General features: G+C 36.8%; 1 protein-coding gene across 7 annotated transcripts in view; it reads right to left on the bottom strand.

Annotated features, from left to right (window-relative positions):
* The window catches only part of cdk5rap1 (CDK5 regulatory subunit associated protein 1), a 76,931-nt gene extending 62,584 nt beyond the window's left edge, over positions 1-14,347 (bottom strand). For all 7 annotated transcript variants that reach the window (XM_081358256.1, XM_081358253.1, XM_081358257.1 and 4 more), the window contains exons 1-5: positions 13,880-14,347; positions 11,073-11,176; positions 10,876-10,910; positions 10,683-10,783; positions 800-1,010 (exon numbers count right to left, since the gene is read on the bottom strand). In XM_081358256.1, the coding sequence (XP_081214382.1) occupies positions 800-1,010; positions 10,683-10,783; positions 10,876-10,910; positions 11,073-11,176; positions 13,880-14,150 (722 nt within the window). In that variant the 5' untranslated portion in view covers positions 14,151-14,347. The remainder of the gene's footprint in view (positions 1-799; positions 1,011-10,682; positions 10,784-10,875; positions 10,911-11,072; positions 11,177-13,879) is intronic.
* Positions 14,348-14,552: the final 205 nt, after the last annotated feature.

The raw sequence follows: 14,552 nt of genomic DNA, 5'->3' as shown, positions 1-14,552 counted from the left end.
GGGCTCTAATAATATTTATAATATAATAAATACAACAATATTTCATACACATTATGTGACGTGTGCTCTGCACATATATTATGGGCACAATGAAAGGAGAGAAGCTAAATAAGCCCGAGTCTGACCCGAGCCCGATCTGTAAAAAAAAAAATAAATGGCCCGAGCCCGGCCCGAATAGGCTTAGCGTGTCGGGTCCCCGTCGGGCCCGACGGGCTTGCAGACCTCTAGCAGACACTACAGGCCCTTCATATGAACAAACTGTGTAAACATTCATGGAATGTTTCATTCATTCATTCATTCATGGTATCTCCCCTCTACATGGGTGGAGCGCTTGCGCTGAATGAAACTGGATGATCGACTGATCATGGTCCATTCAGAGAGTGTAGAGATTATAGTGAGAGAGATTATACCATCTCATCTTCTGCTTCTCATCCTAAAAAACAAGAAAAACAGAGAGTAGAACTGGGCCTTGTGATGCAAGCTCGCATTTCACAGGGGCGCTCACAGTTTGTAACTTATACCTCCATTCATTTCTAGCCGAGAAGTTTCTGCCTTAAGAGTTCTCAGGAAGTACTCAGACTGATGGCTGCGGCTTTACTTGATGCATCTACTATAATCTGTGTGTATTTACACATTCAAATACATCTACAATTATTAAATTTAAAGAGATAGATAAAAAAATTTAAAAACTCCTAAGCCAACATGAAATCTAATTTAACTAATTTAAATCTAATCTAACTTTTGAAAATACATTAGTCTTCATCATAAGATGCCATTTCTCATATACTGCATTACTCACACATAAGCGCTGTGCCCCTCCAGAGTCCGATGGACAGGCATGACGTCAGCATAAGTCTCCTCTAATGATAACAACACATTGCTGGCCCTCTGGCCTCCGTGAGCAAGAGATAATAACCGGGGCAGATCTCTGTACGAGTCTGGCCCTGCCAGAACATCCACCAACTTCTCCCGCTCAAGTAATTCAAACTTCAGTCTTTCCGCCATGCAACCTACAGCAGGACAGAAGATATATATATATTAGGACTTGACAAGAAGAATGGCCAGTTGATGGAACTTGCCCAATCTGGGACAGTACTGCATTTCTGCTGACAATTCAGTTTATGCAAATGTAGAGCTTCTGCGAAAACATAAGAAAAAGTGAAGGTGCGTATACACATAACATTGTCCCTGAGTCAATAGGGTGGCGGAATAGAATGTAATAGAACACAGGGTCTTAAAACTGAAACTATATTTAATTTGACATTGGATAAAACTATATTTAAACTTGACCATGTTTTATCAGTACAGTAATATAAAAGTGTTTGTACTTTCCCCACAATGCGGCCGGAGCATGAGTACTACCACCAACACATGAAAAATATGACTAACTAGGGCAGCATGATATATCAAATATCGCAAATCTACAGTCAAAAGTCAAAGCTTTACCGCAGCGCGTGCACAAACAAGCCGCCTCTCGGACAGCATGCAATCACAAATTCAGTTCTTTTGTGGCTTCTTGCACTCAAACGGTCAAATATACACATAGTTTTGTCTAAATGTCTTGGCGAGAACAGGTGGTTATGTCTTAAGTGAACATGAACAGTTGGGAAAGAAATTGTATACGTCTCAGTAGGATCCGTGAATTAGGTTTTAAAGTGAAAGCAGTTTAATACAGTATAGCTGCCTGTTAAACAAAAAAGAAAAATAGAAAATTACTCACTGCTCTTAACTAGAAAACTTTTGGGGAAAAAAAACTATGAATCAATGTATGATTATTCATTTTCTGTATTATTTCTTACTTGAATGCTACTGTTATATAAATCTAATGTAGGCCTACCTGAAAATCTAAAAAGCACTGTTTATTTTATTTTTATCTTTGTTTTATTGTATTTGTCCTATTGTCTGTAATTTGCCTCTTTGTTCTTATTTTTAATAGCAATTATAAATTAAAATAACTAAAAAAATAACCAATTGTCCACCCCTATTTTCAGGTGTTTTTGATGTTGTTTTCAGGTTGATATAACTATATATTACCAATTTGAGCAAAGAGTTTTTATTTTTAAAGTTGAGCATATATATATATATTTTTTTTTTTTCTTTTCTTTTTTTTTTTCTTACATTGAAGTTAAAATGACATGGTCAGATTTGTGACATTACTTTTTATGTAATGCTAAAACACTGCTGTTCACTTTCAGAAGTTGTAGTGATTCTTCTTTTCCCAAAAAGAATGTGAAACATACAGTACATAGGCCTATTAGTTATATCATTTTCAGTTACTAATTATATTTAAATATAATTTAAATAGATTTTATACATTTAAACAGTAGCGGCTCCTGGACATAAATTTAGGTAGGGCAGATAGTGGGTCTTCGTGCAAGTTTATGATACACATTTTGTAAGCTTTATATTCTAATCGCTGAGTACATCAGACATACTTTTGGCAGAATTCTTATGTCCTTGCGTTATTCAGCCTGAGGGTGGCGCTCTAATGATGACTGGCAGACTTTCGTACACACGACAAACGCATAGAATGCCATCTAGATTTGCCTTAATGTATTATTTATTGCATCCGAATGTTGTTTTAGAATGTTGTAAATTAAGAATTCCAGTGAAGAAAACAAAGTCATGTCTATTCTTAGAGCAAACATAAAACAAACACAACAGAACTACTGTACATAAAAGCTATTTACATGAGCACGTTTAAACTAAAGGGTTTATACTTTCATTAATTTGACATGCTACTCCACATAGGAAGAACAGAGTCAAGTCAAGTCACATTTATTTATATATCGCTTTCTCCAATACAGATTGTTTCAAAGCAGCTTTACAGTGATAACAGGAAAATAATGCAACAAAGTTTGTTTCCAGAAGCAAATAGAGTCACAGTCCAGTTTAAGTAAATGTAGTGACGTTTCATTTTTGTTGTAAAAAAGTTATTAATTTAGTTCTAATTTAGTTCCAGCCACTCTGGAGAAAACCGTGATGTCATCGTCCAGCTCAGTTCAGTTCTCATATAATGGTGTCAATGCAGGCAGATCAATAATATTGTTGAATATTAAATGTTAAATGTAATGTCCCCAACTAAGCAAGCCAAAAGCCAATGGCAACAAAGGGGAAAAAAGGCGACAGTGGCAAGGAACCAAAACTCCATCGGGTGACAGAATGGAGAAAAAAACCTTGGGAGAAACAGGCTCAGTCGAGGGGCCAGTTCTCCTTAGGCCAACGAACGAACAGTGTATGATTATGATTCATGCAGCATTACAGGTCAGAAGTCAGATTGGATTGGAAAAATCAGAATATTATCCAGTTCCATCTGGTTGAAGATCGGAGTCATCACGCCGGTATGAAGACGGGTTTAGAGTCTAGTTGACACAATTTCTGCTGACACATCAGGGATGCGTTGTGGTCGTGTCTAGGTGCAGGTCCTCCATCTGATCTGGATACGGCCCGGATCCGACTGACTACATCATGAGTTGTGGTCATGTCTAGGCGTAGGTCCACCATCTGATCTGGATACGGCCTGGATCCGGCTAACTACATCATGCGTTGTGGTCGTGTCTAGGCGCAGGTCCCCCATCTGATCTGTATAAGGGCCCGAATCCGGCTGATTACAGTAAACCTCAAAATAAGCATAAAGACTAACATTAGCGTAGATGGCATTCTTCTTTTGATGTAACGAGTACATCGAGTGTTAAAGGAAGTGTTCCCGTTTCCGGCTGACCTAATTTATGTAGCCTAATAATCATTTAACTGATTTGAATAATAGGAATGTAAAATTTTCTATGTGTATGCCAGGTTAAATAGATGTGTTTTTAGTCTAGATTTAAACTGACAGAGTGTGTCTGCTTCCCGGACAATGTTAGGAAGATTGTTCCAGAGTTTAGGTGCTAAATAGGAAAAGGAAAAGGATGAAACCAGCAGCAAGGCAAACAGGAGCAATCGATCGCATTACAGACATGCCAACTAGTTACGAACCTGATGCAGACACATAGCAGAAGTGGACTGATAGAGTCTTGTTCTGGAGCAAGGTTTACGTAAGGTCACATGAAAATAAGCAGGGCAGCCAGAAATCTGCCCCAATGGCTCTCTATGAAAGCATGCTGCAGTTCCACTTTTCACCACAGATTTACATTGAAAATGTGTGGGTCATTGTAGAGCTAGGGAGAGCTCCGAGACCAGCTGCTTGCTTAGTATCATAAATACATGCCTGCCGAATCTATGCGCTTCATTTAAATATATCCTGCTCACTTTAAGACTTAAAATAGTTTAGAAAAAAACGAAAAATATTTGTTGCAGAATGCTGAACACATTTATTATTTATTATTAACTCTTTGCATATAGAGGTCTATGTTTGGATGAATATTTTGGTGGGGCTCTGCCCCATCTCCCCAACAGACGGCATTATCGTATCGCATATTGAATATCACATTATTTAACAAGTTATTGCACAAAGCATGTAACGATACTGTAACTGTAACAATACTTAATATGTAACAACACATGCAGAGCTTACATGAAAGAGTGATTTATGTGTGGAACTCCGCCATGAGTTTAACACTCACAACATGGAACACACTTCATATCTGGACCGGAGATCAGATCAGATGGTGGACCTGCGCCTAGACAAGACCACAACGCATCCCTGAAGTGTCAGCAGAGATTGTGTCAACTAGACTGTCCCCTGTGAAGGCCTCATCGACACGACAGCCATCGGCACTGTTCCTCAACAAACTCGTCTCCATACAGGCGTGATGAATCCGATCTTCAACCAGATGGAACTGGATAAATATTCTGAATTTTCTGATCCAATCTGACTTGTAACCTGTAATGCTGGCTGAATCATAATCATACACTGTTTGTTTGTTGGTCAGAGGAGAACTGGCACCCTGACTGAGCCTGTTTCTCCCAAGGTTTTTTTCTCCATTCTGTCACCTGATGGAGTTTTGGTTCCTTGCCACTGTTGCCTTGGCTTTTGGCCAGCTTAGTTGGGGACATTTAATATTCAATAAGATTATTGATCTGCCTGCATTGACACCATTACATGAGAACTGAACTGAGCTGGACGATGACATCACGGTTTTCTCAAGAGTGGCTATATACTGTCAGAGGCGGCCTTACCTATGTTTCACCCGTTTCAATTGAAATGGGCCCCGCCCTCCAAGGGGGCCCCTAACAGAACAGGAAAATCCCATTCATTTTCTCCCTAGGATATTTATTTTCAGACATAATGTCTAAAGTGGTCTCCAACACGTCGCTCGCGAGAGTAGATCGTGGCCTGATTGGAGGTAGCTCGCCAAGGGCCGTTCACATATCGCGTCTTTTGCGCGCTCAAGTTCGCTATTTCAAATAATTGAAGCGACGCGCTCATTTTTTCCAGGCGCAACGAGTCAATTTGAAGGATGGGGGTGCATCCCAAACTACGGGTGTTTTTTTCTTCTCCGTAAATAAATCTTCTAGCAGAGCTACAGCAAGCGTTTATCGGTAGTGGAAATCCATTAGCTATTAAAACTTCTCTGTCGTTGTGGAGAGCGCATGGTAGCAACGACAGACGCCATGGGAAAATCGGACCGAATTTTACTATTAATAATAAAAGATAAGCTAATGTGCATTGTAAATGTCAGTATTTTGTCTTTTTTGAATCATTGTTTTTATAAAAATGATTTAAAGGCTGAAATATGCGAGGTTTATCTTTTTATAAAAACTTTTTTGTCAAAACTTTATTTGAACTTGTACATGTTAGTAGATAACATGTTGCAAGACACTCCTTTCAAATTTGGCCATCATTTTTAATGTTACTATTTTAATGTTTATGCAAACAAAAAGTGCATATTGATGGTAAGTTTATTTGTTATTTGCTGGTTTTCGACATAAAACTTGGTGAATTGATTTTACTGTGTAGTATTAGTACTTTTTGAACAGGATTATGTGATAACCATGCTCATTTTGGTCACTATAATCATGAAATTACATTTTCATACCATTTCATCTCTAGTTATGATGCACTATAAAATCAACAATAATTGTGTTTTTACAGTATAATAATTTTTTTTATATGTCAATTAAGGGTGACATATATAGGCCTACAATAACTCGTTTAGGTCTAAAACAGTTAGCATAGTTGTTAATATGAGAGTTATGAGACATTATTTAAGAGATTTAATTATTGCATATATCTCGGCCACTTTCATTTTTAAAAAGTAGCTAAAAAAGGTTGGAGACCCCTAAACCATCCAAGTTAGATTGACCACGAGCTACGAGGCTGTGAAACGAAAGTTTCTGCTCCTATAAAAGCCACAAAGTATAAAAATCAACCTTGTTATTTGCGATCTTCTGGAGAAATACTACACTACCCATAATTCTAAGCAAAACACTGATGTCTCTGATTGGTCGAACTTGAGTCGCGCCGCGGTTACCATGGCGACGTTTACCGCCCCCGCGAACGGTGATCTGAAGTAAATAAATACCAGTAGTTTATGTGTTTATACTTTGCCTTTTTTCCGTAAGGTTAAAACGTTGTTTTTTTTTAGCAGGGAAATAATTTGAATAGGAAATTAAACGTACATATGCCAGTGGTGCCTGTTCATGAAGCTGAAAGTGCGCGTAATAAAAAAAATGATGCAAACCAACAAGAATCCTTGCTTTTTCTGCTCATGTTTACATTTTATGTGGGCAGGGCCCCATATTAGTTATTGAAACGGGCCCCCAGATGCTTAAGGCCGCCCCTGTATACTGTATATAAATTAACTAAATTAATAACTTTTTTATAACAAAAATTAACCATCACTGAACTGACTTAAGCTAGATATGATGCTATTTTCTTCTAGAAACAAACTTTGTTGCATTATTTTCCTGTTATCACTGTAAAGCTGCTTTGAAACAATCTGCATTGTAAAAAGCACTATATAAATAAAGGTGACTTGTCTTGACTTGGTTGACTCGTGACTTGACCAGCACAAATAAAATGTACATAATTGATGTGGTTTAAAGACAGGCTACAGGTCATATAGATTCACATTGGGTACATTTCTGTTGCTGCTACAGGGCGGCACATAATAATGCTTACCATTACACTCAACCTATCATAAGTTTCTTGCATTCTGTGACCTACTGGAGACCCATAAGACGTACTGTACCGCTAAAAGGAGAAAAACAAACCACTGGAATTATTGTTGTATTAAATATTAGTTTAAAAATTAGTTGTCTTAATTTGTTGTCTTGTCAATCAGTTGTTGTAACCTTCAGTTGGACCTTTGTCAACTATAATATATATATATATATATATATATATATATATATATACAGTTCCAGTCAAAAGTTTGGAAACACTACTATTTTTAATGCTTTTGCAAGAAGTCTCTTATGCTCATCAAGCCTGCAGTTATAAAAAAAAAAAAAAAAAAAAAAAAAAACAGTAATATTATGAAATATTATTACAATTTAAAATAATGGTTCTCTTTTTTAATATACTTTAAAATGTAATTTATTTTTGTGATGCAAAGCTGAATTTTCATCAGCAAGTACTCCAGTCTTTGGTGTCTTATGATCCTTCAGAAATCATTCATATGATGATTTGATACTCAGTTATTATCAATGATGGAAACAGTTGTGCTGTTTAATATATTTTTTTGGAATACTTTTTTCAGGATTCATTGATGAGTAAAACGTTAACAGCATTTATTCATGAAAACAGCATTTATTCAAAATAAAAACATTTCTAACAATATAAATCGTTACCATCACCTTTTATCAATTTAACACATTCTTGTTGAATTAAAGTACTAATTTCTTAAAAAAAAAATAGTTATTGTTCCCAAACTTTTGAACGGTAGTGTATATTGTTACAAAAGATTTCTATTCTAAATAAATACAGTTCTTTTTAACTTTTTATTCGTCAAATAATCCTGAAAAAAGTATCTCAGGTTATAAAAAAATATTAAGCAGCACAACTGTTTCCAACATTGATCATAAATCAGCATATTAGAATGACAAAAGTGAGTACACCCCTCACATTTCAGCAAACATTTTAGTATGTCTTCTCAAGGGACAATACTATAGAAATGAAACTCGGATAGATTTTAGAGTAGTCAATGTGTTGCTTGTATAGCAGTATATATTTACTGTCCTCTGAAAATAACTGAACATGCAGCCATTATTGTCAAAATAGGTGGCAACAAAAGTGAGTACACCCTAAGTGAAAATAGCTGTATGTCGTTTAACCATGCAAAGGTTACCACATGTCCTATTCATCATTTTCATGTTTTTGTCTGCTTGACAGGACCATACAAATGTGTGTATCTTGTATTTGAGCAGTTAAAATTTGTGCTTTGAGTACAAATCTCTCATACTGACCACTGGATGTTCAACATGGCACCTTATGGCAAAGAACTCTCTAAGGATTTGTGAATTAGAATTGTTGTTCTCCACAAAGATGGCCAAGGCTATAAGAAGATTGGTAACACCCTGAAACTGAGTTACAGTACAGGACAGGGTCATATAGAGGTTTTCCAAGATGGGTTCCACTCATAACAGGCCTTGCAAGGGTCAATCAAAGAAGTTGAGTCCTCGTGCTGTGCGTCAGGTGCAGAAGCTGGCTTCAAAAAACAGATGCATGAATCCTGCCAGCATTGCTTTAGAGGTTGCAGAAGCAGAAGGTCAGCTTGTCAGTGCTCAGACCATACACTGCACAATGCAACAAGTCGGTTTGCATGGCCGTCGTCCCAGAAGGAAGCCTCTTCTGAAGCTGGCTCACAAGAAAGCCCGCAAACAGTTTGCTGAAAGCAACCTGTCCAAGAGCATGAATTACTGGAACCATGCCCTGTGGCCTGATGAGACTAAGATAAACTTGTTTGGTTCAGATGGTGTCCAGCATGTGTGGCGACGCCCTGGTGAGGAGTACCAAGAAAATTGTGTCTTGCCTACAGTCGAGCATGGTGTTGGTAGCATGGTCTGGGGCTGCATGAGTGCTGGTACTGGGGAGATGCGCTTCATTAAGGGGAAACATGGATTCCAACATGTACTGTGACATTCTGAAGCAGAACATGATGCCCTCCCTTCAGAAACTGGGCCGAACGGCATGATAACGACCCCAAACAAACCGCCAAGATGACAACTGCCTTGCTGAGGAAGCTGAAGTTGAAGGTGATGGAGTGGCCAAGTATGTCTCCAGACCTGAACCCTATTGAGCACCTGTGGGGCATCCTCAAGCGGAAGGTGGAAGGGCGCCATGTGTCTAAGACTCCGTGATGTCATTATGGAGGAGTGGAAGAGGGTCCCAGCAACAACCTGTGCAGCTCTGGTGAAATCCATGGCCAGGAGGATTAAGGTTAGATAACAATGGTGCTCACTCAAAATATTGACACTGGACACAGTTTTGACATTTTCACTTAGGGTGTACTCACTTTTGTTGCCAGCTATTTTGACAATAATGGCTGTATGTTGAGCTATTTTCAGAGGACAGTACATATATACTGCTACACATTGACTACTCTAAAATCTATCCAAGTTTAATTTCTATTGTATTGTCCGTTGAGAAGATATACTAAAATGTTTGCTGAAATGTGAGGGGTGTACTCACTTTTGTGAGATACTAATATAATGTTAGATATCGGATGTTTTCCCCCAAACAGTTAACCAAACGTTCACTTAAGACAAAACCGATAATGTTTGCACAAATACTCGCAAAAACAGATTTTTTGAAATACTGTAATTCTGTGTAGGCTATGTGTATATCGGGATCGCGCACTGTCTGAGAGGTCTTTGTGCACACGCTTCGGATCTATCAGTCAGCTCGAGTAAGATCGCTTTGTTTACATCCGCATGAATTTGAAAATCACATTCCCTTGGTTCAGAATCATGCCATCGAGAATGTGCTATGAATATTCACAAAACTGGAATCCTGCGCTTTAAAACGATACCAAATTTGTGCTGAGAGGAAGCGCCAGTCATCGAAAAGCGAGCAGAGTAAAATGGCAAATTTCACGGACAAGGAAAAGGTACTCCTAAAACTTACAAATAAAGATACTTTTAGATGTTTAATTGCTATCTGGAGCATGGGGATCACTAGACACATTTTTGTGAAAACTTCAAATTCGACCAAAAATTATATTTATCACTTGTTTTGCCTGAAGCTCGTAATTAGCATGTGCACATTCCGACTCCTTTTGCCAGCACGGGTCACTCTCACATATAGGCTATATATATAAATAAGCTGTGTACTGTGTGTGTGGATGACCGTGTTCTACAGCCACAACCAAAGACCTTTTTTAAGCCAGGAAAAACTCTGCTGTTATTATGAGAAGTTTTAAAATATTTTCAGTTCATTATGAAACCGTGGCGGCACAGATTAGACAATGACAGGCCATCCCTGAATTGTAATCATATCGTGGCATATTTTAAGGTATCTGCAAATATCATATTGCTGGCTAGGAAAATCGATGTTATATAGTATTGTGACAAAACATTCGATTTAGAACGCTAGTAAATACTGTATATCTTTGCTGAACATTTATTTAAATAAAAAGTAAAAAAAGCTAAAAAGTATCATTTTTATTTACATTTTAATTCCTAACATATTGCCATGGTAAAATTCTGGACTGCTTCTTTCTGTTGAGCCCTGTGCATGCACATTCACACTTCACACAGCTTTTTAGAAGAAAATAAAGTGGAACCATTATAATAGTTACCTAGAACACCTATTTTTAGCGAAGTCTTGTGTTTCTGACACCTCTTCTTTAAAGCAGTGAGATGTTTTAGTCGATTCCAAATGGTTTGCTCTGCCTTTTCTCTGTAAAAAAAAAAAAACCATTAAACCCTAAATCTGAAAGCAAATTGCACTTATTATACTCATTCTTTGCTTTAAAAAGCAGTCTTTCTTACCTTATGGAGCAAGTGACAAGTAGTACCACATCTGCCTGTACAAGAATAACAGATGAACAACATTAAAGCCTCGATGCAATTAACCATATTCTGCAATTCTGACTTTATTACACTCCTTACAAAAATTGACCATAGTAATCATAGTTTCAACAGATGTGTTTCCATAGTGAATTTTTATTAGGGAAAGTTTGCGGTACCTCTGAAAGCTCATGTGTCCGAGAATATCCTGCTTTCTGAAGAATGGACCAAGCAGTTTCAGTGTCGCTGACATTCATCTGACAGCCATATGTCTCAAAATACACTGTAAGGCATTTCACATGTGTAGCATAAATATTCTCTAAGAAAGAATTTAGACTTCTAAATTAGTGTAATGTGACAAAATTACACATAATAACTACTGATTAATGAAACTGATATTTCTTCTGAATCTGTAATAGTCTTTAATAAAGTATTACAGTGATAAAGTACATCAAATGAACAAACTATTAGCTTCTCGATAATTAATAGTTAATACATAATATAGTCTCTACATTGTTAATATATTAATAGGCTATATACAAATAGTGAGTTCTTCATTGTAACTGTAATTAACACAAATCAGGGCTCCAGACTAACTTTTCCACTGGTTGCACTGGTGCTACCAACTTTCTCAGTTGGTCGCACCAGCATATGATTTGGTCGCACCTTTTTTTTTTTTTTTTTTTTTTGCTACATGCCATGGGATTAATCAATGCATGCTGATGAACAGTGGTCTTAATCTGCATACACTAGTTTTGCACTGATGTAAAAAGACTGACAGTGACACAAGACCTCATGTTAGCAAAATGTTTTAATCTTTTAACTCTCAAAAAATACTATTAAAAAAACATGTATGTTCTTTAATGTTTGATTATAATTTTACTGTCTTCACATTTTTATCAATATCAATGCCACTGACGATTCTGCTTATCGATCAGATTCTTTAAAGATTCTCGTATCGATTCTTGATAGCACTGTGTGGAAAAATTTAGTCATATGCTTTTCAAAAAAACAAGTGGTTTTATTTATTTTAAAGCTTAAGCTTGAGTAAGCAAACTGTACTTTTTATGTAATTTATGTAATAAATAGAACCTTATTGTAAAGTGTTACTGATTAGTTATACACCGATTCAGACGTCTCCTGAGTTCACTGTTGGAAAGATCAGTTGTTTTAACCATTCATTAAAATGAATCGGTTCAAAGGAGTCATTAGTTCGCGAATTGGACGTGTCATGCGCGTTGTGTGATTATCCCAGCAGTTAGGACATGGACATCCAAGATTTGTGTCAACACAGAAAACATTTCATCACTGGATAGTTTTTTTCGTTTAATTAAAGTGTAGTTTTATGTCAGCTGAATGTCCGGAACGCTTTTCAGAGAAGATAAGGCAACTTATTTAGCACAATTCACACCCAGCGTTAATTCAGGGGAAAAAAACTCAGATTGCTCCACATGAAACTTTGGTCTTCCGACCTTTTACCACCGTGTTGATTTATTTTGATTAATATGTGCGAGGGAGAGAGAGCAAGACAGCGCTTAGTTTGGAGACGGTGAAGTCTTGTTTACACTTTCGCCTGGCTCCGAAGAGAGAGAGAGAGTGCGCGCGTGACCAGGTCTCTCTCTCTCTCTCTCTGCTCGTTCTTTCAGTTAAACATGCGCCCTGTCACAAGCGCAGCAGTTCATCTACATTACTCACTGATCAATTAAGACTTTGGCAGGACAAAAATTCACTTTGGCGGCGCTAAAACAAGTTCAATGCAGGAAAATTCATGCGTGAATAACTGAGTAGTAGGCTAGGCCTACATGACCATGCACTCGCACAAATGCGACCACATAAAATTTTAACTCGCACATTCTCAAAAAATGGTCGCATATGCGACCATTTTGGTCGCAGTCTGGAACCCTGATTCAATTATTATTGTTTAATTAGCTTGTAGTAAAGGAATTGTTAACTGGTTATTAGGATTAAATAGTTCTCACTTTAAATTAGGTCAAGGAAAATAATTGACGACGGGCCGTTGACTTATCAGAAAAAAAATGTAGCAATAAGGATTTAAGAAATGCTCTTTGTTCTGTGTATTTTCTTGCAGCAAGATTCTTTTGGTCTTCTTTATTTGGTATCTCTTGGGTCAAAGCATGGAAATTGCCAAATAAGTTTTGTGTTAATAACAAGTGTTTTACTTCACAGAATTGATCCTGCTAAGCATGTTTTGGAAAGATTTAAGCTTAATATTTAATTTACCTGTGAATGTTGTGCACAGTGCACTAGAAAAAAAAAAAACTATTTTGCATCTGTTTTTTTCACTGTATCTACTCAAGATTATTTTGGAAAGATTTAGAAACTTTTATTAGTAGAAAACTGAAGTGTATGATAGAAATGTGTGTATTTGATGTGCTTTTTTGTACCCAGAATGACAATTTGGTATGTAAAGAACAACATATTATACAGTTATTTATTTTATTAGGAAAATACCATATATAAAATGAAGTGGGCTCAATGCAAACCAAATTTTTCATATTTTAAAATGGCTTTAAAGTTCCATCTTTTGGAACAAGCAAAAAACAAAAACCCTGAAAACATGTAATGCTTTGAACGTACTGGATTTTATGTAATTTTTCTATTTTTTATTTCTATTTTTTAATGTAATAATGTGAATATGTAATACCTCTTGTTCGCATGACATTGAATAAATTATATATATATCCTATTAATAGGACTATATTAAGTGTAGAGACTACAATATATTAATTATGAATTAAATAAAATAGTAGTTTGCAAATGATTTGCAAGTACTTTATTACTGTATACTTCCATGATGGCTTTTTATTGCTGTGATCTAATAATTATTTCTATAGCAAAGCATAAATAAGACAATAACTAAAAATGAGTTTTGTATATCATTTATCCATCAGACACTATACCAAAGAGTATAGAATAGTAGAATCTGTCGATTTATAATTTTTAGTTTTTTTTTTAAAATCCATACCTTTCTGTGAATGTGCTGTTGTGTCCTCAGTAATGTAGTACTCATATTCCTCATTGCAGTCATAATGGCTCTTGTCAGAATTCTTGATGAAGTCCTGAAAACTGGGACCACTTGCCAGTTTACTCTTTAGCTGCACTACTCTGCTTTGACTGGTAGTAGAAGATTCAGAGCAATAATATCGGTGATATGTGTATCTGTAAAGGCGTCGAGACAAACATTTCATAAGGGCAAATCTAAAGAGTCTGAAACTGCTGCTGCTGCTTCTGTTCATGTCTCACTCACTTATGAACACACTTAACAGCTAAAAAACGGCAAACGTATCACTGACCCTTGACGCTAAAATAAACGACTTATTAGTGATGTGACGTTCGGCACCGAGGCTTCGAAGCTTGTATCAAAAAACGAAACATCTCACGTTGAAGCAGTGTATCGTAGCTTGATTCGTTTTGCCATAACCACGTGATCTATGACGTCCGAAGCTTCGTTTCCACACACAGTCACGTGACTGCTTCATATTCAGATTCAAAAATAGCGTGAACCCCTTGAGCAGGTTTTGAGTGTAATGCTCTTCGGTTAGTAGTAAATACAAAAAGAAACAGACTTAGCCCTCACACCGTTGAACAAGTCCTGTTCCTTAATAAAAATCTTTAATTTCTTAAATTACCCACACAAT

The sequence above is a fragment of the Scardinius erythrophthalmus genome, assembly GCF_964197995.2.
Source record: "Scardinius erythrophthalmus genome assembly, chromosome: 25".
Lineage (NCBI taxonomy): Eukaryota > Metazoa > Chordata > Actinopteri > Cypriniformes > Leuciscidae > Scardinius > Scardinius erythrophthalmus.
Note: the sequence above shows the minus strand (reverse complement) of the source record. Positions and strands in the feature narration are given on the sequence as shown.